Source organism: Helianthus annuus, chromosome 1 (genome assembly GCF_002127325.2).
Source record: "Helianthus annuus cultivar XRQ/B chromosome 1, HanXRQr2.0-SUNRISE, whole genome shotgun sequence".
NCBI classification, from domain to species: domain Eukaryota; kingdom Viridiplantae; phylum Streptophyta; class Magnoliopsida; order Asterales; family Asteraceae; genus Helianthus; species Helianthus annuus.
This window is the reverse complement of record NC_035433.2, coordinates 116,612,018-116,637,151: the sequence shown is the minus strand read 5'-3', so window position 1 is coordinate 116,637,151 and position 25,134 is coordinate 116,612,018. Positions and strand designations below refer to the sequence as shown.

General features: G+C 39.4%; 2 protein-coding genes and 1 long non-coding RNA gene across 11 annotated transcripts; 1 reads left to right on the top strand and 2 right to left on the bottom strand.

Annotated features, from left to right (window-relative positions):
* Positions 1–29: 29 nt before the first annotated feature.
* LOC110875775 (protein app1) lies at positions 30–4,332 on the bottom strand. Of its 9 annotated transcripts, XR_004859676.1 has the most exons (7): positions 4,107–4,329; positions 3,910–4,008; positions 3,377–3,581; positions 3,169–3,310; positions 2,096–2,358; positions 1,041–1,251; positions 30–965 (listed from the first exon to the last, which is right to left on the bottom strand). XR_004859676.1 is itself a non-coding variant. In XM_035974020.1 (4 exons), exon 4 carries the CDS (start codon positions 838–840, stop codon positions 202–204), a length of 639 nt encoding a protein of 212 aa, XP_035829913.1. In that variant the 5' UTR covers positions 841–965; positions 1,041–1,251; positions 2,096–2,358; positions 4,107–4,311; the 3' UTR covers positions 30–201. The 9 variants fall into 9 exon arrangements, 1 of the variants encoding a protein (XP_035829913.1); XR_004859694.1 differs by having other exon boundaries at positions 1,041–1,123; positions 3,169–3,581; positions 4,107–4,332; XR_004859672.1 differs by having other exon boundaries at positions 3,169–3,581.
* Positions 4,333–10,495: 6,163 nt separating this feature from the next.
* On the top strand, positions 10,496–16,066 carry LOC118479478. The gene is made up of 3 exons (XR_004859659.1): positions 10,496–10,707; positions 11,105–11,161; positions 15,807–16,066. It is a non-coding gene; the product is annotated as an uncharacterized LOC118479478 (long non-coding RNA).
* Positions 16,067–22,473: 6,407 nt separating this feature from the next.
* On the bottom strand, positions 22,474–23,937 carry LOC110930012. The gene has a single exon (XM_022173222.1). The coding sequence runs from the start codon at positions 23,935–23,937 to the stop codon at positions 22,474–22,476; it is 1,464 nt and encodes a 487-aa protein (XP_022028914.1).
* Between the last annotated feature and the right edge of the window lie 1,197 nt (positions 23,938–25,134).

The window sequence follows — 25,134 nt, the reverse complement described above, 5'->3', positions numbered from 1 at the left end:
TATTAACTTGCCAAATCTTCCAACAAAAGAAACACAAAAACAAAAAACAACATACATTATCATGATTCATGACCACCTACAAAAACACCAATTATAAGGTCCAAAACACAACCAACAGTACAACAAACTTCTACATAACAATAATTAACGATTCAGAGGCTCAATCTCACGCCACCACCATGCTAAGAAGCTTGATAACACTTACTGAGCATTAGCACGCATCTTCTTTCGGGCATTTTTCCATTGTGTTCGTCTTCGTTTCTTGTCAGAAGCTTGATTCACAAGTGCTATGTACTCCAGTGATTGAGCAGGTGATGCTTCTGGCTGCGGTAGTGAACTCACATTGGTGGTTGCTGGAATTTCAACCATTGTCGTTGATACCACAGGAGTGCATGAGTTGTTGACTACCACATATGGGACTGCTGTCAAAACCCGAGGTTCAGCAACAGCTGCCTTGATAGGCTGTTGACTTACAACAGGAACACGAACAAATGCATGGATTGGCCTAGTTGATACTAGTTGAGGACGTTGAATTGCAACAGGAATAGCTGGAGTGGCTCGTCCCACTGACAGTTGTGGAACAATCGGTTGAGGTGCAACTGAATATGGAATTGTTGGTGGAACCATGGTGCCTTGAACTAAGTTCGACTTAGTTGATACTCGTGGAGTTGGTCGTCGAGTTTCAAGAGGAACGTCTAGATCAACCGGCTCAGTTTTTACTCGTTTAGTAGGCGGTTGAACTACAACAGGAGCAGCTGGAGTAACTGGCTCAACCAATTGTTGTGGAATAATTGGTTGAGGTACACCTGCAGTTGTAGATGTGGTTGTGGCTGGAGCCATGGTGCTGGTTTTGTAGCCCGCTTATGCTTTTAAAACGTGCGAGCTAATCTGAATACGTTTGATTTCCTTATTATGCCGGAGCTTGCTATTCACTATGTCCGTCATGTCAGTATCAGACTCCGAAGCTGAAATTAACATAAATGACATTAGATAAAGACAGGTAACCTCAGAGAAATACGGTCTCGAGTTTTGCAAAATACCTAAAATATTAATAATAACAGAGTGCGCCACCAATTGTTCGACTTCTTTCTTGCTTTTGGCAATATCTCCCGGATAAGTACCACTGTTGAAAAGCAACTTAGAATGGAAAACAAGAACCGGCACCTTTAGATGTTTTGTCTGGTAAACAGGTATTCTTATATTCTTCTTAGATGCAAATTCAACCATAATAGACTTGCAATAGGTTTTATCCTGGATTACAACAAGTAATAAGAACCATTATCTCACTCAAAACTTGTATATGATTATCACCTTATATTTTTCATTTCCACCTAGCGTGTTACCCATATTATATAAGATTAGTGTCTAAATGCCGATACATAATACAATCTGTAAATGACAAACCTAGTGGTTTTGGTTAACGCATTAAAACAATAACCGTTTACTTGATATAAAAGAGGGGAGATGATCTATGAGATTAAGGCATATAGTAGGTGGTGTTAAGGCAAAAAAAACTAGTAAGTTCATATTTATAAATCTCGAAGTGTACTTGGCATAAGCGATCATTCCCTAAAATACCTCTGAATCAAAATAGGAAACAAAGGGTCATAAAAGGGTATAAAAATTTTCTTATCGTGTTTTGATTATGTTAAATAGAAAACAGAAACTTAATACGACATAAATTAACAATTTTAGGGCTATGTTTAGGAGGTACAGACCGGCAAATTATTGAACTTTAAACATAGGCACCTCAAGGTGGTTGATGCTAAGTGGTTAAAGTACGATAACTTATGCATGTAAATTACCTCTTAAACATAGCCTTCAGGATTTGTTAACAAAACTCGTAATGTAATCACATTACCACATACGACTAATGAATTTTAGTCTTTAATAAAAACTAGACACCATTTCATATTGCCTTGAGAGTATTTGTACTCACAGTAGTATCACATCTAATTTCATATTCGATCATTAAATTTACACTATTACTCATTTCCGTATGGTATAAAATCATATACCTGTTTACGACCAGTTATTACATTAAATAACAAAACTTATCATATAAAAGAAATGCTATAACTTGTAAACATCAAACCTGTTGTATAAACTGCAATGCTTCAGTTTTTTTCTTCTGCGTTATGGCAGTATATGCAATTCTGGAAACATCCAACTCAGCCATCTTACGAAGTTGAAATGTGTTTGATGATGTGTAGCTCACACCATCTACCGAAACAGTGGATCTGAACCTTGGATTATGGTCGGATCCTTCATTTTGTGTTTGATATACCGAGGGTGGTTTCCTCAACTTTTGGACATGTTGATGGAGAAGACACCTGTATACCAAATGCCCCCTTGAACCTAAAAAAAATTATAACACGTGGGACATCACGTCTCTTGTAAATATAAAGTATCTACAAGCATGAACAGAAACAAAAACAGAGATATTAACAAGTATGACCAACTCACTTTAACTGTGATTTTCACCACCTAAACCACAAATTACATCAGATAAATCAATATGGAAGCAGTAGCCACAGTAGGAAACATATATTCATTTTTCAAAGCCCATCAATCCTACTTCTTTTATAATACTATACCCTATGGCAGTGTCACAAGTGTATGGGGGTGTTCAAAAAGCTTGCTCGAAAAAAGCTAATTTTGTTTTCGAGCCAAGCCAACTCAACTCAATGGCTCGACTCATGGCTCGTATGTATGTGCGTGTGTATATATATTTTAGAAATGTGTGTTAATTTTTTCATTTTTATTTTTTATTTTTTATGCTGAACTCTAAACCTGAAAATCTTTTTTGGTGTTCTTTGTCGCCCCTTCACCAATCTAAGTCTTTTGTTATCATTTCTCCACCTTGATCCACTTTGCCACCTTGTCTTTCATTAGTAGTAATTAGAGCCGCTGTTCGTGGAAGAATAAAGTAGGTTATTGAAAAAAAGTAATTGGAAATTCTGTTCAATTTCCTTTAGTGTTCGAACTAAAAGTTGATGTTGTCACTTTACCAATCTAATAGGGTGGGTGGTTTCTAACGTTACACATATGTATTCCAACTTAGTACGTATATATGATAATATACTACATCATCATCATACTCAGTAAATCTCATCAATAGCAAAGCTAAAGTATGGTCTGAGAAGGGTAAGATGTAGACAGCCTTACTTCTACCCTGTAAAAATAGAGATGCTACTTCCAGTGAGACCCCCGGCTCGATAGTAGTTTTGCATCAAGCCTTGGACATAAGGCACATAACACTCAGCAATTGAGACAAACGCCGAATAGTGCATGTACCCCCTTAACCACTCTGCACATCACACGAGCATATACAAACTCAAACATCTATTTTGTAGTTTTGCAAAAACTGACTCACCTCTGCAACAAACCCTATCCGTGACTCGATCGCTTCCTTCCAGAACCTGCTCCTCAAATCAGCCATCTTATCATAATATGTTTTCAGGAGCTCGAACTTCTCTTCTTCAAATTTTATCTTTTCTTCAAGCTCCAAATTTCTGCATAATTTTTCTTTCTGCTATCAACGTCGCCACGTGCACGTGATGCATAATTAATCATCCCCTCTATTAACGTTATTTTCACGAAATTAGTAAAATAACGTCATTTTCACGAAATTAGTAAAATAACGTTAAAATCAGTGCACTTTCACTTTTGCCCCCGAATACCCACACATATATACATTATATGTGTATATATGGTAATATATTACATATATACTAATTAAGATACAAGATACGATACACATGTTGTAAAGTTGTGAACAACATATTTAAAAGAAAATAAAAGTGGTCATTTTTTTTATTAAGATGTTCCACAAATTAGTATTTCTTCAATACTTCTATATAATAAAATAACTAGCCTTGCACTTGCACGTTAGAAAACAATATATACCTCAGACAACTTTGAAATCCAGATTTTTTTAAACAGAGAAATCACGGTCAAATAGTTTACACGAAACAAGTAAAACCATCTGGTTTCTCAGCTCGACTTCTGCGATTTTACAGACAAAATATGAATTATAAAATTGTAGAAATATTAAAACAGGTAAAAGGAAAAGTCTGAATGAGAAAATGGAATTCAAACCAGACCGTAAGGATTGCTTGAACAACTGGCTTATGAAGCTCATCTTGTGTTACCGAGCGTTGTTGGAGGCGTTGTTATGCCACGTCAGTCAACTTTTGACCGTCGTAAAAGCAGCGTGACGTGGGAGTCCGGCGCCGTTAAGCTCCGGCTACTGCTGCGATCTGAAAGCTGAAAGGAAGAAGAAGAAGAAAGTGTGTTGAGTTCTAGGGCAAGTTGATCATAAGATTTTAACTTGATGGGCTGGGCCATCATTTTGTGGACTAATTTTGCTGGCCATCATGTTTTCAAACGTTTTAAGTGTTTGAATATAGTGGTGCACAAATCGGGTTTTTTTAAAAACCGGTTCCGGGTATAGAACCGGGTTTGGGTAGAACCGGGTTTTACAAAATCAGGTTTTTTTTTAAACCGGGTCGGGTTCGGGTCTGGGTTTTCTACCAAAAATGTATATCCTATATACCCGGGTTCGGGTAGGGTTCGGGTCGGGTTTTATAAAACGCGGGTATTATAATACCCTATTTCCGGGTTCGGGTCCGGTTCGGGTATTCATCGGGTAGGGTTCGGGTATGCATCGGGTTGGGAAAAAACCCGCACCGGGTATTAGAAAAACCCGACCGGAACTATGCTTTTAAAACGTATCAAACATAACTCTCACACATAGACATCAAATCTATTGATAAACAGAGGCACAATTTATAAACAGAGGCACAATTTATAGTTCTTCATGTGGTTATTTATTCCTATCATCTAGACGTCGATTTTCGGTTTCAATATCGTTACATTTTTAAGTCGTTGCTAGTAAATCTTGACAAAGTTGTTGAGATTTTAAATGTCCAATTTATTATACCGAAAAGATAATAAAAATTGAACACACACACTTTACTATATGTATTATATACCCCTTGAACTTTATAAACAGAGGCACAATTTATTAAATACAAAAACTAATAATGATATTAAAAAAACAAAGAAAATAGAAGGGCCAACATATATTGGCATATTTGTTTCCACTTGTAATGAAATATACTATATAATTAAGTAGCGGTGGCAAATATCATTAGAAACCTAATAATTAAACAAGATTAAATCAAAGTGCATACATAATTTTGTTAGAGTAAATTACAAGTTTTGTCCTTAATGTTTGTATCAAGTTGCAGGCGGTATGCTTTACCTTTAAAATTGATGGGTTTTGTACTTAATGTTTCAAAATCCTGCATGTTATGTCCTTTAGACCTAACCTAGTTAATTTTTTTTGGTTAAATCAAATCACAGAAAGGTACTTTGGTCTTTTACTTATTTATATAAAAATGTTTTAATATAACATGTTTGTCCCTCTCTCTATACATCTCTCTCCAGCCACATCTCTCTACAACCACCAACAACCACTACTCTCAAGATCACCACCACTATTCTCCACCAAGCACCGCCACTGTTCTACACAAACCGCTGCCCACCTGCCACCACTGCCGGAACACCATTGCTCTTGATCAACTGCTTAGAAGCAACCATTTTCTTTATGATCAAACTTGAGCCCTAAACTTCATCATCTCCCCTTTTCACCACCTTCTTGAGCACTGGGGTTTTTAAACTGAACTAGGGTTTTCAGATCTAAACAGGTGCGGCGGTTGATGGTGGAGGTGTCTGCGATCGACGGCGAATTTTAGGTGTGGTGTAGGAGGGTAATTTGGTCTGTCAATTGGGTCGATGATGGATAGGCCCTCAAAGAACCCGATGCAGATTTCATACCAGAGGCCACAATGATTTCATTAGATGTTAATGTTCCAAAGGCAGTTGAGATCTTTGTTTGGCCACCACTTCCGATGGAGAAGTTTGGAGGAGAAGGGTATCAATACGGAGATTTAACTGAACAAAAAGAAGAAGCCAGACCCAAATGGTATTTTTAATATCCCTATAAAAGTTGGAAATGTGCAGCATATACATAGAGGGTTGCATCTGTGTTGTTTTTGTCATCTTCATTTTGTTTTGTAAATGAGTTATAATGATTCGATTCAAGTCTTTCTAAGCATTAACATTGTTTTTCATGATCAGTTTTGGATGACATTGTCCCTCCCATTTTTACATGCTAGTCTCCTCGCTAGCGGACTTTAGGTGTGGTGTAAGAGTCGATCACTAGAAAGATTAGGATTTTAGGTTGGGTGTAAGAGTAAATCGCCGGAAAGATGTGTATAGACTAGAGAGATTCTGGTGCTTGAAGGTCATCGGATCTGAGCAACAAGGAGTTGGTGGAACTGGTGCATAGAGAGAGAAAGAGGGTTTTTAGAGAGAGAGAGATAGAGTTAATATATAATATTTTTTAAGATATATATTTTTTTAAAGGACGTAACGTGCAAGATTTTGTAACATAAAGTACAAAACTCATCAATTTTAAAGGTAAAGGACACCGCCTGCAATTTGATACAAACATAAAGGACAAAACTTGTAATTTACTCATTTTGTTAAATCATAAGAACTAGAAGTCTTAATGCTTGAAACCTAATAATTAAACAAGATTACATCAAAGTGCATACTTTTTGGTCATCTTTGTTTTTTGATCGTCTTCGTTTAGTCTTCTTCTAGTGGGCTTGACATTCCCATTTCGACCTCTTCCTCGTGTATATCCGTTTCAACGCCATTTTCATCTTCAAGTGACTCCACATGTTGAATCCGCTCCGCCGCATCCAAATAGTCCTTCAAGCAAATACACATTTCAACCGACTCGGGACTAAGCTTCGTCCTCCTTAATGAAATGACTCGACCACTAAAAGAAAAGGCGGACTCCGAAGCTACCGTGGAAGCTTGGACACTTAGTAGATCACGGGCCATTGCGGCTAGAACCGGAAATTGGGGTTCCTTTTCTTTCCACCAAGCCAAAATGTCGAAATTATCAAATTCTTCTTCGGAAGTGACGAATGCTAAAAAAAATCCGATGCAATATATCTCCCGAACTCGCTACTTGGGGTGTTACCACGAGCTCGTTTAGAATTGTCACTTCGCAAAGTATTAAACAAACAAATTTTTAAATTTCTATTACGGCTTGTTGAACTACCACTAGAAGAACCCGCATTTTCATAAGCTTGATGAACTTGTGAACTTAATTGACCATATTTTGCATAATAAATGGCAACGACAGTCTCTACATTTTTTCTACATTGAAAAGCAAGAGATAGCCATCAATGGCAATAATCATAGCTTCTTGACCACCTGTCCAAGCTAGTGAATGATAACCTCTTGCCATTCCTACTTCGCATGTCAGCTATATATTCGGGTATAAAAACCGGGTTGCGGGTATTATAAAAACCGGGTTCGGGTATTATAAAAACCGGGTTTCGGGTATTATAAAAACCGGGTTTCGGATATTATAAAAACCGGGTTTCGGGTATAAACTGGGTATAAAAAAACCCGGTTCCGGGTTCGGGTTTTAGATCAAATATGCATACCCGGTCCCTACCCTATGGGTAGGGTCGGGTTCAGGTATAGAAAACCCGGTTTTTATAATACCCGGTTCCGGGTTTTTTTCCGGGTCCAGGTCCGGGTTCGGGTTTTTTGTGCACCACTATTTGAATAAACAAATTAAATTTGTGTGTCTACACCATGCTACTATGCGGTACTAACGGCGGAACCAGGATTTTAATCATTGTGGAGACGATTTTTAAGGCTTTTTCCGTAAAATAACAATTTTTTTCTCATCGGGCTCCTCCCTCCTTTTCTTTACAGGCGGGTGTACCCATGTGCGATACGGTACCGGTTAAGTCAGACCACTTATGAAGAAATAGATTGAAATTGCTTCCTACTATAATCCCGAAGATATAAAGGCACTTCGGTTTTTTACCTTTTTTAACCGAAACCCGATTACCAAACTTGACCCAACACTACCTGAACCAAGTGAGAAGGAACTCTAGGAGCCCGAACCCAAATATTATATATACCCGAACCTGAATACCCATCTTCAATTTGGTAATCAAATCTTTCCTGAAAAGAAAGATTCCAAGGAACCCGGACCCAATTATCATCAATACCCGAAACCGAATACCCATCTTTTAGTTTGTTAATCAAATCTTGTTGCTTGAATTCTAGCTTACCCGAATAACCCAAAGACCATTAAAAAAAACCCTATAAATTATTTAATCTATATCATATATGGGATTATGGGTCAATTATGAAACTTATTATAGGAAGTTGGCATTAACAATGATAAACAATTCTCACATAATAAAATGTTAATTATTTAGTGCTAGCTTCTTATCTAAAAGCCTATGCATACAAATCTATGATCCATTTCTGGATTGAATATGGTGACATACATACTACATACAAATTACATAATGGTATAACGAAAAACTGGTAACATAATTTTTACAAAGATAAAAAGTAGAAATTAAAGTCTTAGTAGCATATATATATACTTTTACACTATAAAAGATACTCCTTTCATGAGACATATATATCAGACCTTCTACACGTCCTCTTCTCTTCGACCACTACGGGAACCTCAACACCATCTCTCTCTTTTACTTCATCTCTCCTCTGCTTGGGAGGCCAAAGATTAAAATGAAAAAGTAACTTTATACAAAGATAAAAAGTAGAAATTAAAGTCTTAGTAGCATATATATACTTTTACACCATAAAAGATACTGGTAACATAATTTTTACAAAGATAAAAAGTAGAAATTAAAGTCTTAGTAGCATATATATATACTTTTACACTATAAATGATACTCCTTTCATGAAACATATATATCAGACCTTCTACACGTCCTCCTCTCCAACCACTACAGGAACCTCAACACCATCTCTCTTTTACTTCATCTCTCCTCTGCTTGGGAGGCCAAAGATTAAAATGAAAAAGTAACTTTATAGGCGAAGTCCTAAGCACCGAAAGTTACAGAATTTGGGAATCTCGCTGGAATTGATTATAGATTACCATAAGGCCGGTATTAAAAAATTATGTTAAAAATATAAGGTTTTAAAAAGCAAATGATTTTAATAAACAAAAGGTTTAAAAAATGAACGAATTTCAAACAAACAAACAAACAGTCTAAAAAATAGAGGATTTTAAAAAGGATAAATGATTCAAATAATGCTTCAAAAATAAAAGTAACACTTTACATAAATGGTTCTAAAAGGAACGGTTTAAAAATAAACGGTTTTAAAAATGAACATCTTAAAAAATGAATTGTTAAAAAAAAGTTTAAAAAATGAATTCTTCAATCCTTTTCTTTAATAAAAAGCGAATAACTTAAAAAAGAATGATTTTAAAAACAAACAGTTAAAAAGAAACGATTTTACAAATGATAGACGGTTTTAACAGGTTAAAAAAACAAATGTTTTTAAAAACGATCTTTATAAAAAACAAGTTGTTAAAGAAATATGTATTTATTTGTATATTTAAAACGTATTTTGTTAAATAATAGTCGTGAAATTAAAAAATAAAAAAATTAAGTAATTACACAAATAAATGTATTAAAAGAACTTTATAACTTACATAAAAATCCCCTAACTTATAAAAGGACCTATAAGACATTAAGACCGACCTTTATTTAAGCTTACCACATCCACCATCTAATTAACTCTCATTTTTTATATATCTAAAATAATAAACACTCTCAAAACTTATATTTAAATCACAATAAATCAATAATTTTTTTGTACCGTCGAATTTATTGTGTTAAGCCACCGCACTCCCAAAATTAGAGAGCATCATTGCCTCACTCTGGCTAAATTATGTTGTCTTAGCCGGACTCACGATGGCTTCAGAGTTTGGCTTGGGCGTTCCCCTAAGAAACCATACCGCCGATTGTCACTTGACAGAAGTTGTGCCACCACAAGAGTTGAACACTCTCTGACGTAACACACGGTGGGGAGAAAACCCAGATGGGCTTATGATAAAACATGACACCTCTAAAAAAGGCTAGACTCTATCCATCATTGTCTAATCCACCAAAATGACACAAGTGGAGATAAAACTTGGCTCTCCGTTAAAACATCCAAGTCTCTCAATCCCTAAGTGGATAAATAAGGGGCTGTTTGGCAACATCTGAATGGTTAAGTGCTGAACCAGTAAGAGGTCTGAACCATTAAGAGGTCTGAACCATTAAGAGCCTGTATAAATGTCTGACCAATTCAGATTAGAGGTCTTAACCATTCAGACTCTGTATAAATTTTAACCATTCAGAGGCAAATGTCTCAACCATTCAGACATCTGCTCGTGAAACAAACAGTCTGAACCATTAAATGTTGAACCAGTAAAAGGTCTGAACCATTAAAAGCCTCATTAAGAGGTAAACAAATAGCCCATAAGTTTAAATGAATAAGAATGATTAATCCATCCTAATAATAATAACTATCTTAATTTATAACCTAAAAGTTACAAACAAGTGAAATTAAAGGGACCAAAAGTTGAACACACCAAAAAATACTCAACTTCCTCTCAAACCCAAACAACTTGACATCCGCCATTTTCACACAGGAACCGAGCTCGCTCTCAACAGCTATGAAAAACCCTCATCAATGGCGGTTCTAACCTCCGCTACTCAGATCTCACTCCTTTTTATCTAAAAATTTCCGTTTCTAACATGCGGTCAAAAGACAGAATTTCATACTTCTACGACGGTACTCTCTCCGCTTCCACTTTCACACACAATTACCGTTTCATAACATCCTAGTTCAGTTATTCTATATTTATATGTCTATTGTAGCTTAATTTAGTTGTGTTTGTGTAATAATCTCGAACCCTACAAGTACCTTGTGTAGTCTTAATTTAGTTGTATGTTTTAATAGGAAAAATGAATGAAGTAGATTATATTTATTGTTAGTATAATAAATTATGTAATTATTTTGTTAACAAATGGTTTTTGAAATTCAGAAATGATTTGGAGTAATGGACTTTTGTATTAGAATATATTATTATTTTTAGGGTTTATTGGTATGAGCATACGTCCCGGCTTAGGTTTCTAGGGTTTTTATGATCTCTATATCATTCAGTCTTTCATAATCTATCATGTTGCAGGGGATGTTGGTAATGTTTACTTTGGACCGAATCATCCAATGAAGCCGCATCGGTTATGTATGACTCATCATTTGGTGCTTTCCTATGATCTTCACAAGAAGATGGAAATTTATGTTAGTTTTTTTTTGAGTTAAATGTGATTTTAGTTCCTGTGGTTTGGGCCATTTTGCCAGTTTAGTTCAAAGGTTTCATTTTTAACATGTGGGTCTAAAAATGTTTCACAGTTGCCGTTTTAGTCCACTGGGTTAACTTCATCCATATTTTTTGTTAACGAGAAGGCCAATTCGGTCATTTTATATGGCTGAATTGCCCTTTTAGTTAACAGAATTACATACAAAATGACCAAATTGGCCTTCTCGTTAACAGAAAAAATGGATGAAGTTAACCAAGTGGACTAAAATGGCAACTGTGAAACCTTTTTGGACCCACAGGTTAAAAATGAAACCTTTGGACTAAACTGGCAAAATGGCCCAAACCACGGGGACTAAAATGGCATTTAACTCTTTTTTTTGTATGGTTCTTGGTCATGAGGTTGATATGTCCACGTGTTAGTCTGCTGAGTTGTATGTGTACTCAGAGACCTTGGTGGTGGATAGGGGTGTAAACGAGCCGAGTCCGAGCTCGACCAGGCTCGAGCTCGGCTCGTTAGGTTTTTATGAAGCTCGAGCTCGAGCTCGGCTCGGTTCGAGCCTACTTCTTTAAGCTCGAGCTCGGCTCGCGAGTAAAACCCAGAGCTCGAGCTCGGCTCGACTCGGCTCGAACTATTTTGAGAACAACCTTAAACGAGCTAAAAGCTCGGCTCGAGCTCACTTCAACATCGCTTAAACAAGCCAAAGCTCGGCTCGAGCTCGACTCATCAATGTTATAATCATTATTAATATTTTATATATAAAAAAATTAAAATTTTGTTTGGGCTCGTTTAGGCTCGCGAGCCTAAACAAGCTTTGTATTTCAGGCTCGAGCTCGGGCTCGATAACAAAACGAGCTCTATTTCAGGCTCGAGCTCGGGCTCGGGCTCGTTAAGGCTCGGCTCGTTCGAGCTTTTAACCGAGCCGATCACGAGTAGCTCTCGAGCCTCTGGGCTTGTTTACACCCCTAGTGGTGGAGTTACGAATGCTGACTGGTTAGCTTGTGCCTGGAGTAGAGCTTGCTGTGCGCTGAGTTGCGTATAAACGAGGTTTATGGATGCCATCTGTTCGGCATACCAGGAAGCCAGAGTTTTTCCTTCGGGTAGCCCCAAAAGTGCAGAGTAATTGAGTTGTGCTTGTTCCGATGGAGCTGAGGGGCCAGCTCCATGGCTTGGTGTCAGCACTGGTGGTGGTGTCTGTTGCAACACCCCGGTCGGAGTTTGGAAGGTGGCTCCATTTGTGGTTTGAGTGATGATCCTTGCTGGTGGTGTTTGGAAAGTGGGTCCAGCTGTGGTTTGGTTAACGACCCTGGACACACTCCCAAAGATAGAAGGAAAATCATTGTTCAGTTGTCCCTCTTGGATGGTTTCGTTCCTTTGACCCCTTTGGACGTGTGCTGTGTCCGAAACGAGTTCAAAGGAAGAAACTTCTCCGTCGACTGGGTGTGAGGGAGTTTGTTCAGCCATTTTGACGAGTGTTTTTTCGGTAGAGAAAAGAGATGAAATTGGTTTTGCAAAAAGCGGATGGCGCCAATGATGAAACACCGATTAACACAGGGTTTATCGATGGGGTTATTTCGTCTGTGGGGTTCAACCTCTCTTCTTGCTCGTAACAATGGCTGGAGATCTGCAAAACAGTAAACACCGTTAGTCTCGTTAAGAGGGGGAGAAGGGGGGTTTCCCTCTTAACCAGGCTCCGGCGTGAGAATAAGTACTGTTCTGAGAGAAATAAACAGTGTGTGTATAGAGAGGGTATGGAGAGTAAAGATCCTGAACCTGAATGATGAAGGGTCCTATTTATAGTCGGAGGGTGAAGAATGAAGGAGCAGCTGTGCCAGCTGTGGGCGCGTGCCAGCTGTCCGACCAAGGGGAATATCCTCTTAGTCTGCTCTGTCACGGCAGGTGTAGTGGTACACGTGGCGTCGTTACATTTGTCCACGCTGGATACCTCGTACTGGCGTCGTCAACCCTGCTCCCTGATTTGTCGCAGGCCTATGTGGCGTTCTGCGTATGGTTACACGTGTTGTCCTTTATGTCGGATGGAGCATCTTTGGTGCCAGCTACGAGTCTTCCAGAAGCTTCTAGAAGCTTCTGGATTGCTACGCTGATGTGGACGCCTTGTATGCTCAAAAGTGGTGTGATCCCTACCATGTAGGCAGGGAATTGGGACCATACCTCTTCAATATGGTTGATAGAAGTGTTTTTTGTTCTTTTTGTTTTGTTAGAAAATATTAACTTATGTAAAAGGGCTTTTAATGTATGTTTTAGAATATAGGGTATGCTTTTTTGTGGTACCTCTCTAATGTTATCAATCTAATGGCAATTCAGATAAATGCTATTTAAAGTTGAATACTTAGTTAAATCGAATTTAAGTTTATTTTTGTTTTTATGGTGATATGCACATAACACATAGAAGAGGTATTGCAACTGAATGCATGCATTGACATGTAATTTGTATAGCATATTAAGATCATAAATTGTAACTTTTATCCTTTTATGTACTAGCTGTTTGTAGTTGTTTTTCTTATATTTTGTTTCCGAATTATTTAAAAAAATAACAGTTACTATTATATTATATTATATTATATATATTGTTTACGAGTGATCATGAATAGTGATTTAAAATTTAAAATAATATATATCTTTTTAATATTTTATTATTTTAATATTATAATAATTATAATTATATTTTCTTTTAGCTTTAACGTTATTTTTCTTTTCTAAAATCAAATTTATTTATTTTTTTAATATTTTTTTTCAAAACATATTTTCTTCATCAATTAATTTGATGTTTATTTAATAACATATGTTGGTTAATTTTTTTTTCTAAAAATTTAAATACGTAACTAAATCGATTCTGACGGTTTGGCTTTCTAAAGAAAAATGCTACATTTTCAAATAACGTCTGTTTTACAGTATCATTTGCTCTATTTCGCCACAAAACGCGACGCGGACAAAACTAGTGTTCATTAAAACAACAACAAAAACCTCTTAAATTAGTATCAATATCCACATTAGAGGTGCACAAAATAACCGGTTAGTTAACTGTAACGGTTATTAACTAAAACCGTAACCGGTTAATAACCGCTCGAGGAATAAATGGTTAATTGTTATCTTCAACCGTAGGTTAGTAATCATTTATAAATATTTAGTATAGTAAATGGCTATTAACCAGTTTTTAACTGATAGACTGGTTAACCAATAAAAAAACAAAAAAAAAGAAGCAAAAATACAGGTTATTAACCGAACCGGTTAAAGTAAATAACCGAACATGTTTAAAAAATAACAACTTAAAGTAATAACCAATTAAAGTAAAAAAAGTCAAATTAATACTAGTTAACCGAACCAATTATTGAAATTAAGCAGTTTGTACACCTTTGTTCCACCACAAATATCGTCCTCTCCGACGTCGTTTCTTCACAGCCAACGCCATCAATCGCATCTTATCCCTCTCCGACGTCGTTTCATCGTTGTTTCACACCGTAAGGCTATGGGGTATGGGGCTTGGGGCTTGGGTTGGGGGAAAACGCCCAAGCCACCACCCCGGGTGGGCTTGGGTTGGGGCGTGGCCCTTGGGGCTTGGGTTTCAAGCCGAGCGTGGGGCGGTATGGACATGCTAGCTGGTTGCCTCCCATTCACTCACGCCGCCATGTCATAGCGGCCTTTTCAAATTTTGAATTTTAAATTCAAACGGTTTGGGGGAAAACCAAACCGCCACCCGGGTCTCCCAACAACCCCTATAAAATGTAACCCCCAACCCACCGGTCCCCCCATCCCACGAACCCGTTACCCCACCGGCTACCCACTTCTCTCGAATCCGCTAACCCACTGGTCCCCCCATCCCACGAAGAACATGGCATCTTGGACTCACGAGGAAGAATTGGCTCTCGTCACAAGCGTCGTTGACGCTATGAAGGGGCGGCCACCGGGCCAAACAAAATATTGGCCGGAAGCATTCGCAACCTACCGACATAACGTCGGTAACGACCGCCACAACCTCAACGCGTGCCAACACAAATGGCGCGAGCTACGGCCCACGCTCGATCGTTTCAAGGCTTACTACGAAGCCGTTCCGAGCGGCGAGTTAAGCCACGAGGATGGGTGGCGGTGGCAAACATAGAGTTTCGAGGCAAAGAGCGAAAGACGTTCGACAAGATCGCCCTTTTTGAAATTTTCCTAACGCTCTAGGTTTGTTATTTTGTAATTTTTTGAAATTATGTAATTTTTAGGATTATGTAATTTTTAAAATTTTAATGAAGTTGTAGGTTTTTTTTTTATAAATGTTGTGTGAATTTTATAAATTTTTTTGTTAAACCTAGAGCTGCCAAAACGGGCGGGTCGGAGGGTAAGGTCACGAAACACACGGGCTGGGTTGACTCTGAAACAATTTATGCCCATAGTTTTAAAGTTTTCATTAAACAAGCAGCGTGCAAGATATCATCACACGAAGTATATCATCTCAAGAATAATTTACTTATTGAATATAAATGATTTAAGAGATTTTATGCTTAAAAAACAAACATCGGCCCACATTTATTCATTTGTAAGTAACTTTTGATTTACACATTTGTACAGGGACGAGGAATCTATAACATGTCTCATGGGATTGGAAAGAAGGAATGAGAATACGAATCATGAAGCGTCTAATTTGAAGGCGCATGAACGGTTTTCTACTTTCGAAATTTATATTCATATTTAGACCCTCATGTTGTTTCAAGTTTCTGTTTTTATAAATCTTTAATAATTACTTGGTAACAGACATGTTGCTAACATTTGTGGTTTGATATTTTGATATCAGCTTTCAGCAATCAATTATTTGTTTGCATCTTGTTAAACCACGGCATCACTATATGTTTAACATAGAGCATGAGCCTGTTCAAAATAGGTGAAGTCGTCGGTTTGTTGCTTTGCAAACTGTTCAGTTTCCATTGGTTATTATTGGTTGGTTAATTCAGTTTTTCGCCAACTATAGCCTAGTTATTGGTTGATTAGTCGAACGGTTGTTCACCAAAAAGTTAAACGTGTGGAAAGGAGTTGTCACCAATTTTGCTTAAGGCACTTGAGTTTATCTCAATTGGCAGCCTAGGCTCCTTCACTAGTATATATCTTAGCGACTTAGCATAATATCTCGTCACAAGCTTTTCATCAATCTGTCAAAATATTTGTTAGAAATCAGTGTCAACAATTTATTTGATAACATAATACAGTCCACCACTTATAACCACTGAGCTCTTGAGTTATGATTTTGCCCACTATGGTTACCCGTGTGGCGATATGAACAATGGTAAGGTGTGGTGATGTCAATGATGATCATGAATATCAATTTTGTGGTTGGTGGTGGTTTGAGGGAATGTAGTGTGTGGCGTTATGTCCAAGTTGAACAATGGTACAGCCGTACTAGATTCACAGAAGAATAGTATGTGACCAAAGGGCCTTTGGTCTTGCGTTACCAAGATGTGAAAATGATGTCACTTATGAGGTCAGGAGTTTGAAATCTGCTGTGGACAATGATGTAAATTTAAGAGTAGATTAGATTGATGTTTATAAAAAGAACGACCGTTGGCTGGGGCAATTGAGTTCAGTATATCGATAGTGCGCTGCTGGATTTCATTTTTTTTTTTTTCATATTTTGTAGATTATTTCGAAAGTTGTTAGAAACTTATCAACCAGGTGTGATAGTTCTCCAGTGTGGTGGGACCGATTCACTTGCTGGGGACCGCTTGGGCTGCTTCAATCTCTCTATAGATGGTACTAATCTTACTGTAATCATTATACATATTAATAGAATCTGTCGATGAACAGTAATTTAAAAAAGTTTTTTCAAAGTATTTATTATTTTATTATTTTGTTACTCTAATTGATTTTCAACATATATTTTTTTCTAATATAACTTTTATGATACGATCAATCATCAGAGAAAAAAAAACATAAAAATTAGTGCATATCAATATTGATATTGTAAGGTTCAGTTTGGTACAATATGGTTTCCCGAAAGAAGGAAGAACTCCAGCCTGATGTGGAGTTGGGCACACCGATTCCCGCTCTTTTAGCATGTCTAATTCCGATGTAGAGTTCACCGTTATCTGCTCGCATGAACACGATGGAATCACTAGCAACAAGCTTTTTTAGGTTCACGAAAGTACTCCATCCGGTAGTTAACAGACGAACATCGGCAGGGTTCTAGCGCAACCCACACGGCATACATCGGCAGCGAGCTGGGAAAACTTTTACAGGACGCATGAATTAGTGGATTTAGGTTGGCTATGATCTCTGTTCGGTCATCTTTTCAAACTGCAACACACGAATATGTGACCAACAAACTCCGGATACTGAAAACCTTCAGCAATCATACATTCAGTACTCTCACAACCCACCGTCGTCGCCACCCAACAAACTCCGGATACTGAAAACACTATCTATCTTCTTTACATTTTCAAATTTCAAGTATGTTTTCCATCTATCTTCTTCCCTTATTCTCCGTTCTTCAATAATTTTCTTGAGTTCTTATCTCCCACTTCTTGGTGCTTACACCATGTCTGAGAAGAACCCTACCAGTCGGAAAAGAAAATACAAGGGGAGGGCCCCTCCTGGTCCTGACCAGGCGGTCATTAGTTGGAAGGAGGAGGAGTTCAATAATCTGGTTGGGGGTATGGGTTTCTGTCCCGAGTGGGGAGCCCAGTATCCTCCTGTTGGTTCTACTGCCTTGGACGCTCCTCTGGGCCGTAATTATATGCTGCGTTTTTCCGGGAAGGTAGTTTCAGAATACCTATTACAAAGTTCACCGCTTCTGTGTTGAGGGGGTATGGGCTTCATATTTCACAAATTAATGCGATTGGGTTTCCACGCATTACCCATTTTGAATACGTCTGTAGGGCTTATCGTATTGAGCCTACTTTTGAGATGTTTAACGTATTTTATAGTGTTACCTACGCCAATGGTTTCTATTCGTTTCAAGCACGATCAGGTGTTGCTCCGGTGTGCTCTGTGCCTTTGAAGAGTCTTCATGACTGGAAACAAAAATTTTTCTATATCCGCCGCGGTGTGATTCCGATAGACATGCCTTATCGGCAGGCGAACCAAGGGATTCCAAGGGTAGACGTTATGGAGGATTATGGTGCTCAGGATTGGTTTAAGAGGATAACCCAGAAGGCGACTGCTATTTCTCAACTGGATGAGATGGCCTTGGTTGGTGCTGGGATGAGTTTGTTGTGGGTGCCCAAGAATCCATTGGGTCAACCTGTATACAGTTATCGGGGCAAATGTATGTTTCTTTCATAAGTTACCGCTGAATTATTTTCCTTTATGTTTATTATGTTTTCTTATTTTGTTGCCAATTTGCAGTTGGCTACAGCTTGTTGAATGCCTTGGACCCTAAAGCGGCGGGTGCCATAGTTGAAGCTATCCAAGCTGAAGGGAACCCGACGTGTTAGACCAGATCCAGGGTCGTTTTTTGCATCCAACCGATGATAGCTTGAGTAGATATGCTAACGAAGTTTTAGGTGAAGATGCTTGGGATGACTCTGTCGACTCGGGTCGAGAGGAAGTCATTGTCCTTTCGAGTGGAAGTTCTGACCAAAACTTTGAAGATCTAACCTCTCATTGCGCGCGTGCAGGTACCGCGCATGGTGATGTTGCTGAGCCCGTGCACGAGGTTGTCGGTGATGATGATGATGTAGAGGTGTCTGTTGACCCTTCTGCTCAGTTGGAGTTAAGGAAAAAGGCGAGGACTGATAGGTCTGGAAGGAGAGAGGGGAAGCCTGAGGGTAAAGCTGCTGGTTCTTCTCGTAAGCGACCCTCTACTCTTCCTTGTCTAGATTATGTGGTAGTTTCTGACACGTTGTCTGGCCTAGGGGCTGGTGAGGGAGGTCGAGGATCGGATCCTGATGACAGTGCTACCTTGACTGAACACATGAGGAAAAAAGCTCTCGAGGATCAAAAGCGCAAGCTTGATGAGCAGTCCGCTGCTCTTCTTGCTGCTAAAAAAGCAAAACTTCACAAGGAAGCCCCCCAGCACCTTCTGAATCTGAGATTGACCTTGGTGTTTTTAGCGGGGGTCGTGGGAATCTGTTGGAGGAGCTTTATGCTGCATCTGCCCCTCCTAATGGTAATTGGCCTTTAATTGCCTGTTGTCTTTTCGTTTTCTTCGAGTTGTTTTTAATTTCTGTTTCATGACAGCGTCCAAGTTTGGCAAGAAACCTCGTATGGTGGATATTTCTCAAATTACGTCACCTGCTTCTCCCCCATCGAGGACAGTTGGTTTGACCCCTCCTCGTGATGATGTTGATGTGAGCACAAGGGGTGGTGAAGGGTTTACTGAGGGAGTGGTTGAAGGAGGTGCTGATGCTGGAGGTGATGGTGGAGGTGATGGTGGAGGTGATAAAGGTAAGGGTGTTGAAGTGGAGATGGAGTCTAGTGAGACTACTCCACAACAAACCATTTCTACCAAACGTCCTTCTGGTGGAGGTGGGGCTACTTCTGGCGTGGTGCGCAGCCCGCATCTTGAACATGACCCTGCTGATTCTTGGGGTAATCCAGCTTGTGATGACTTGCCTCATGCCCCGCGCTGGAACCTTACCCAGGGCTCCAGGATGAATGATGTCAACAATTGCCACGAGTTTTTTGCTATGTCCCTTCCTCCTGCTGAGAGGATGTTTCAGAAGAACCGCAATCGTTTTGCCCTGTTGGACGATCACGTTCGTGCCGGAGTTAATTTCTTTGCTACTTCTCAGGAAATTCTTCGCGAGTGGCGGTCAATGGGGGAAGAGACTCTTGAGTTTGAGGAGTCGAAGAAGTTGTTTGCTGAAGAGAAGGAAAAATTTAATGCGGAGAAGAAAGGCCTGCAGTGGAGGGTCGCTGATGCGGAAAAGAAGCTTGAAGAGCAAAAACTGTTGAATGATCAGAAACAGAAGGATTGGGAAACCGCATCTGCGCGCACGAATGTTGAGATGCAATCTTAGCGTGATGCGATCGTGCGGTTATCTGGTGAAAAAGCAGATCTTGCTGAAGAGGCTCAGCAGGCTCGAGTTGCATCCGAGAAAAAAGAGAAAGAGTATGTTGATCGGATCGATAAGTTGGAGGTTCTCGTCCAGCAGAAAGTGGCTGAGTGTGAGGCTGCACAGCGCCTTCTTGCTGAAAAGACTGCTGAAAGCCAGGCAGCAGAACTCCTTGCTGAGGAAACATCTGCTGACACCAGATGGTTGCTTTCTCGTGGTGTACCCCTGGTAATTTCTTTTGCTCTTTCGTGTTCTTTTGTTTTTGCGATTTTTTATTTGATTGCCTTGTTTTATGGAGCTTGCTGACGGTATTCTAAATTCGCCTGAACTTGCCACGTACATGTTTGAATTGGGCCAAGCGGGTTATAATAGCGGTCGTAAGTTTGGGTACGCTGAAGGCAAGGCTGCAGCTATCAACAAGGAAAAAGATTATCACTTTGCATTGTATAAGGAAGATTGTGATGGTGCTTATGCTGCTAAGCGCAAGGCGTTTTCAACTCTTGACTTTGCTGTCGTCCGGGCGGCACAGAAGTTGTCTCGGAAACCAGATGGGGTTGCCTTGTTGAAGAAAGCCTTGGGAGAAGATGGAGATGCAGCAGGAGGTGTTGGCACCAGTCAGACTTGATCGATGGATTCCGGCCTGTGCGCCGTGTATGGCCATGGATAGGCCTGTAATGTTGGTTGTTTAAGACAATTTCAATTTTGCATACCTGTGGGTGTATGTACTTGATATTCTTGTGAATGTTTTATCGCTTTTTTATGGTTATGCGAATTTTGTTACCGTCATAATATGTGCATGTTTAATTACTTTGATCAGGTGTCACGAATGAATGATGGCGCTGACAGGTGATGTTGTGTTACTACAACGTTTTTATGCTGTCGTTTAAATGTGTGCGCTTATAGGTGACATACGAAGTGATCGAGTTGCAGGTTATTGTGTGAGCTCAGCTGTGTTCAGCCTTGGGAGCATTACAATGTTTAGTTACCTTGCTATCGATATTTTCGTGTTTATGTGGGCACGAAGTTATATTTTGGCGTTTTGTAGGCTTTGGTTGTGTTTCTGACCCAGCTGTTCACTTGGTTGTGACGAGCCTTGGAGGTCTACAACGTTTCCTATGGTCGAGCCATTGATGTTTTCGTGTACGCCCAAAGTAATAAATGCAGTTGTGACAAGAAATTTGCATGAAATAAAAGTAGCCAAACACTTCTTATATTAAGTAAATGTGTTGGCGATTCGCCCTTTACGATTACATGGTTGTTTTACATGTAGCACTTTCGGAGTTGTTGGGCATTCCAGGTTCGTGGAACCTCTTTGTCGTTGATGGTGCGTAGTTTGTAGGCTCCCTTGCCGAGCACTGCATCGATTATGTACGGGCCTTCCCATTTGGGAGCCAGTTTTCCGGGCTTTTCTGCGTTGGAAGCTTCGTTGTCCCTTAGGACATAGTCTCCCGGGTTAAAAGTGCAAACTCGGACTCTGGAGTTGTAATATTTTTCCAGCTTCGTTTTGTATTTGGCCTCATTGATTGCTGCCATCTCTCTCCGTTCTTCTAGGAGGTCTAGGTCGATCCTCCTTTCTTCTTCATTGTTGATTAAATTCATGGAGAGCATCCTTGGAGATGGCAGTCCGATTTCTGCTGGGATAACGGCTTCAGACCCATAGACCAAACTGAACGGCGTTTCACCGTTGCTTGTTTTTGGCATTGTTCTATGGGCCCACAGTATGCTGGGTAGTTCGTCGATCCAGCCTCTTCGTTTCTCGCCGAGCCTTGCCTTTATGCCATCGACAATGCTTTTGTTGACTGCCTCTACTTGACCATTCCCTTGTGGGTGTGCAACCGAAGAGAAGGTATGTTCGATGTGTAATTCTTTGAACCATCGTTCGAGGTCGTCTGCTGCGAAGTTAGTTCCATTATCGGTGATGATTCGGAGAGGCAGGCCAAAGCGGCATATGATTTGTTCCCATATGAATCTCTTGACGACCGCCGAGGTGGTTGATGCGAGTGGTTTCGCCTCTACCCATTTGGTGAAATAGTCGACTGCGACTATTATGAACTTGACTGCCCCCGGTGCTTCTGGGAAAGGACCTACCATGTCTATGCCCCATTGTTGAAAAGGCCATGCAGTTGTGACTGGTACGAGTTCATTTTTAGGGCGCATGGTTTTGGGTGCATGTCTCTGGCAGCCACTGCACTTCCTTAATTCTTTCACAGCATCGAGGTGCATTCCGGGCCAGTAATACCCGGCATTCATTACTTTTGCCACCACCATTCAAGCCCGGCATGAATACCACAAATTCCTTCATACACTTCCCGGATTAGGTAACGTGCGTCGTCGGCGTCTACACATCGCAGCAGTGGGCCGAGATACGACTTTCGGTACAGTATCCCGTCTGCCATCTGATAATGTTTTGATTTGTATTGGATCTTTCGCGCCTCGGCTTTGTTTTCGGGAAGTATCCCTGACTGTAAGTACATGATTATCGGCGTCATCCAGGACGTTGTTCCTGTCTGGATGACACTTACTTCTCTGAGTGGAACGTATGGGTTGCTCAAAACCTCTATGCGCACATCCTTTGCTAGGTGCTGGAAGCTTGTTGATGCGAGCTTGCTTAGTGCGTCTGCTGGCTTGTTTTCGCTTCGATTTATGTGGTGCACCTTGTAGGAATAGAAGGTTTGCAGCAACGTTTTCGCTTGGTTGAGATAGAGTGCCATTATATCGCCCTTGGCTTCGTATTGGCCGTTGATTTGGCCTGCTACTAGCATGGAGTCCACATGCGCTTTGATGTGTCGGACCCCCATTTTGATCGCCAACCGTAAGCCAGCCAGGAAAGCTTCATACTCGGCTTCGTTGTTTGTGCTCTTGAAATCCAGGCGTATGGCGTATGTGAATTCGTGTTTGTCAGGGCTTACCAGCCTCAGCCCTGCGCCTGCTCCATCTTCGTTAGATGCACCATCTGTGTACAACAGCCATGGTTCTTCTGTTTGTTTTTTCTCAGCTTTCTCCATCGCTTTACATTCCCTTTCTTTGTCATCTGGGACTTCTGTCATAAAATCTGCCAAGACTTGGCCTTTGATCGATGGTCGTGGTCTGAAAACCACGTTGTGACCTCCCAGCTCTATTGCCCATTTGGCTAGTCTTCCTGATATCTCTGGCCTTGCAAGGATATTTCCAATGTTGTAGTTTGTTAGTACGTGGACGGTGTGATTGGCAAAATATCTGCGCAACCGTCTTGAAGCGTGAATCAGTGCAAGGACTAGCTTCTCCATGATTGCATACCGAGTTTCTGGATCGGTCAAGGTTCGCGACACATAGTAAACTGGTGTTTGGACGCCTTGACGATCGACGAGCAGTACAGCTCCGACTGCCCTATCGGAAGCTGAGAGATAAAGTACCAAGGGTTCTCCTTTGTTTGGTGCGGTTAAAGTTGGCAGTTTGATGAAGCAATCTTTCATCTCGCGGAACGCGTTTTCTGCTTCCGGAGTCCATTGGAACTGGCTTTTTTTCATGCAATTGCGCAAGGTCTTGATGAATGGGAAGGATTTTGCAGCGTGATTAGCTAGGAAACGATTGAGTGCGGCTAATCGTCCTGCTAATTTTTGCATGTCTTTGATGTTTGACGGTGAAGGCATCCTTTCTATGGCTTGGACCTTTTCTGGATTTACCTTAAAACCGTCCTTTGTGACGATGAAGCCTAAGAACTTTCCTTCTTCCATTCCGAACGAGCACTTTGTTGGGTTTAGCTTGATACCATACAACTACTTTACTATAATCTAAAATTATATAAGTTGCATTCAAACTAAATTGCTAAATATGTATTGATACATTAAAACCTTATAAAGAAGCAACTTATATATGCATATATATCTTGTAAATTTAGCTTTGGGAGGCTTTAAAAAAAATGGAAATTTTCCTTTTTAACCCTAAACTTTTAATCTTTTGACAATTTAAGTTTAAAGTTTTAATTTTTGTTTCCTTTTAAACCCTAAGGTTTTAATCTTTGACAATTTACCCTAAAGTTTTAATATTTGGCAATTTAGTTTTAAAATTTTAATCTTTGTTTCCTTTTTAACCCTAAAGTTTTAATCTTTGACAATTTAAGTTTAAAGTTTTAATCTTTGGTAATTTAACCCCTTTGATTAATTTAATTTTTTCACTTCTAATTCAAAAGTTCCAATCTTTTGCGATTTAACCACTTTGATTTTTTTTACTTATGTGTTGTAATATTGGCTTTGGGGGTTTTTCAAAGAAAAAATGGTTACGCATATGGTTGTTGTAACCTTGGCTTTGGGGTTTTTTCAAAAAAATTGATTTTTTACTTTTCACCCAAAAGTATTTTATAAATTATTTTTAACCCAAAACTATTTGTTTTTTTTTTTACTTTTAACACAAAACTTTTAATCTGTTGCAATTTATCCTCACAACTTTTTTTACTTTCAACTTTGATCCTTTATATTTTTCATTTTCCGCAAATTTTTAGCTTTATCATTCGTTCTAAATTTTGTGACTTAACACACCACAACGTGCGTCTTTAGTTTAACGTTTTTACGTTTCGTTCTAAATTTTGCGGGTGAACGTTTTTACATCGTCTATTTTTTCCTGTTTGATAGGTTCAACATAACGTGCGCGCACTAAATCGACTTAGTTATCACTAAAGAATCCCCGCCGCATTGCGGCGGGTCTTAATTCTAGTTTTATAACAAAACATAAGTGACATCTTTCTTAAATTTTCAACCAAAAACTAATGGGTTGGATCACTTAACTTAATCCATAAACTTAATCCATAGCTCCTCTTGTTCTTGAGAATAACAAAACATAAGTGACATCTTTCTTAAATTTTCAAACAAAAACTAATGGGTTTGATCACTTAACTTAATCCATAGCTCCTCTTGTTCTTGAGAATGTCCAGCAAT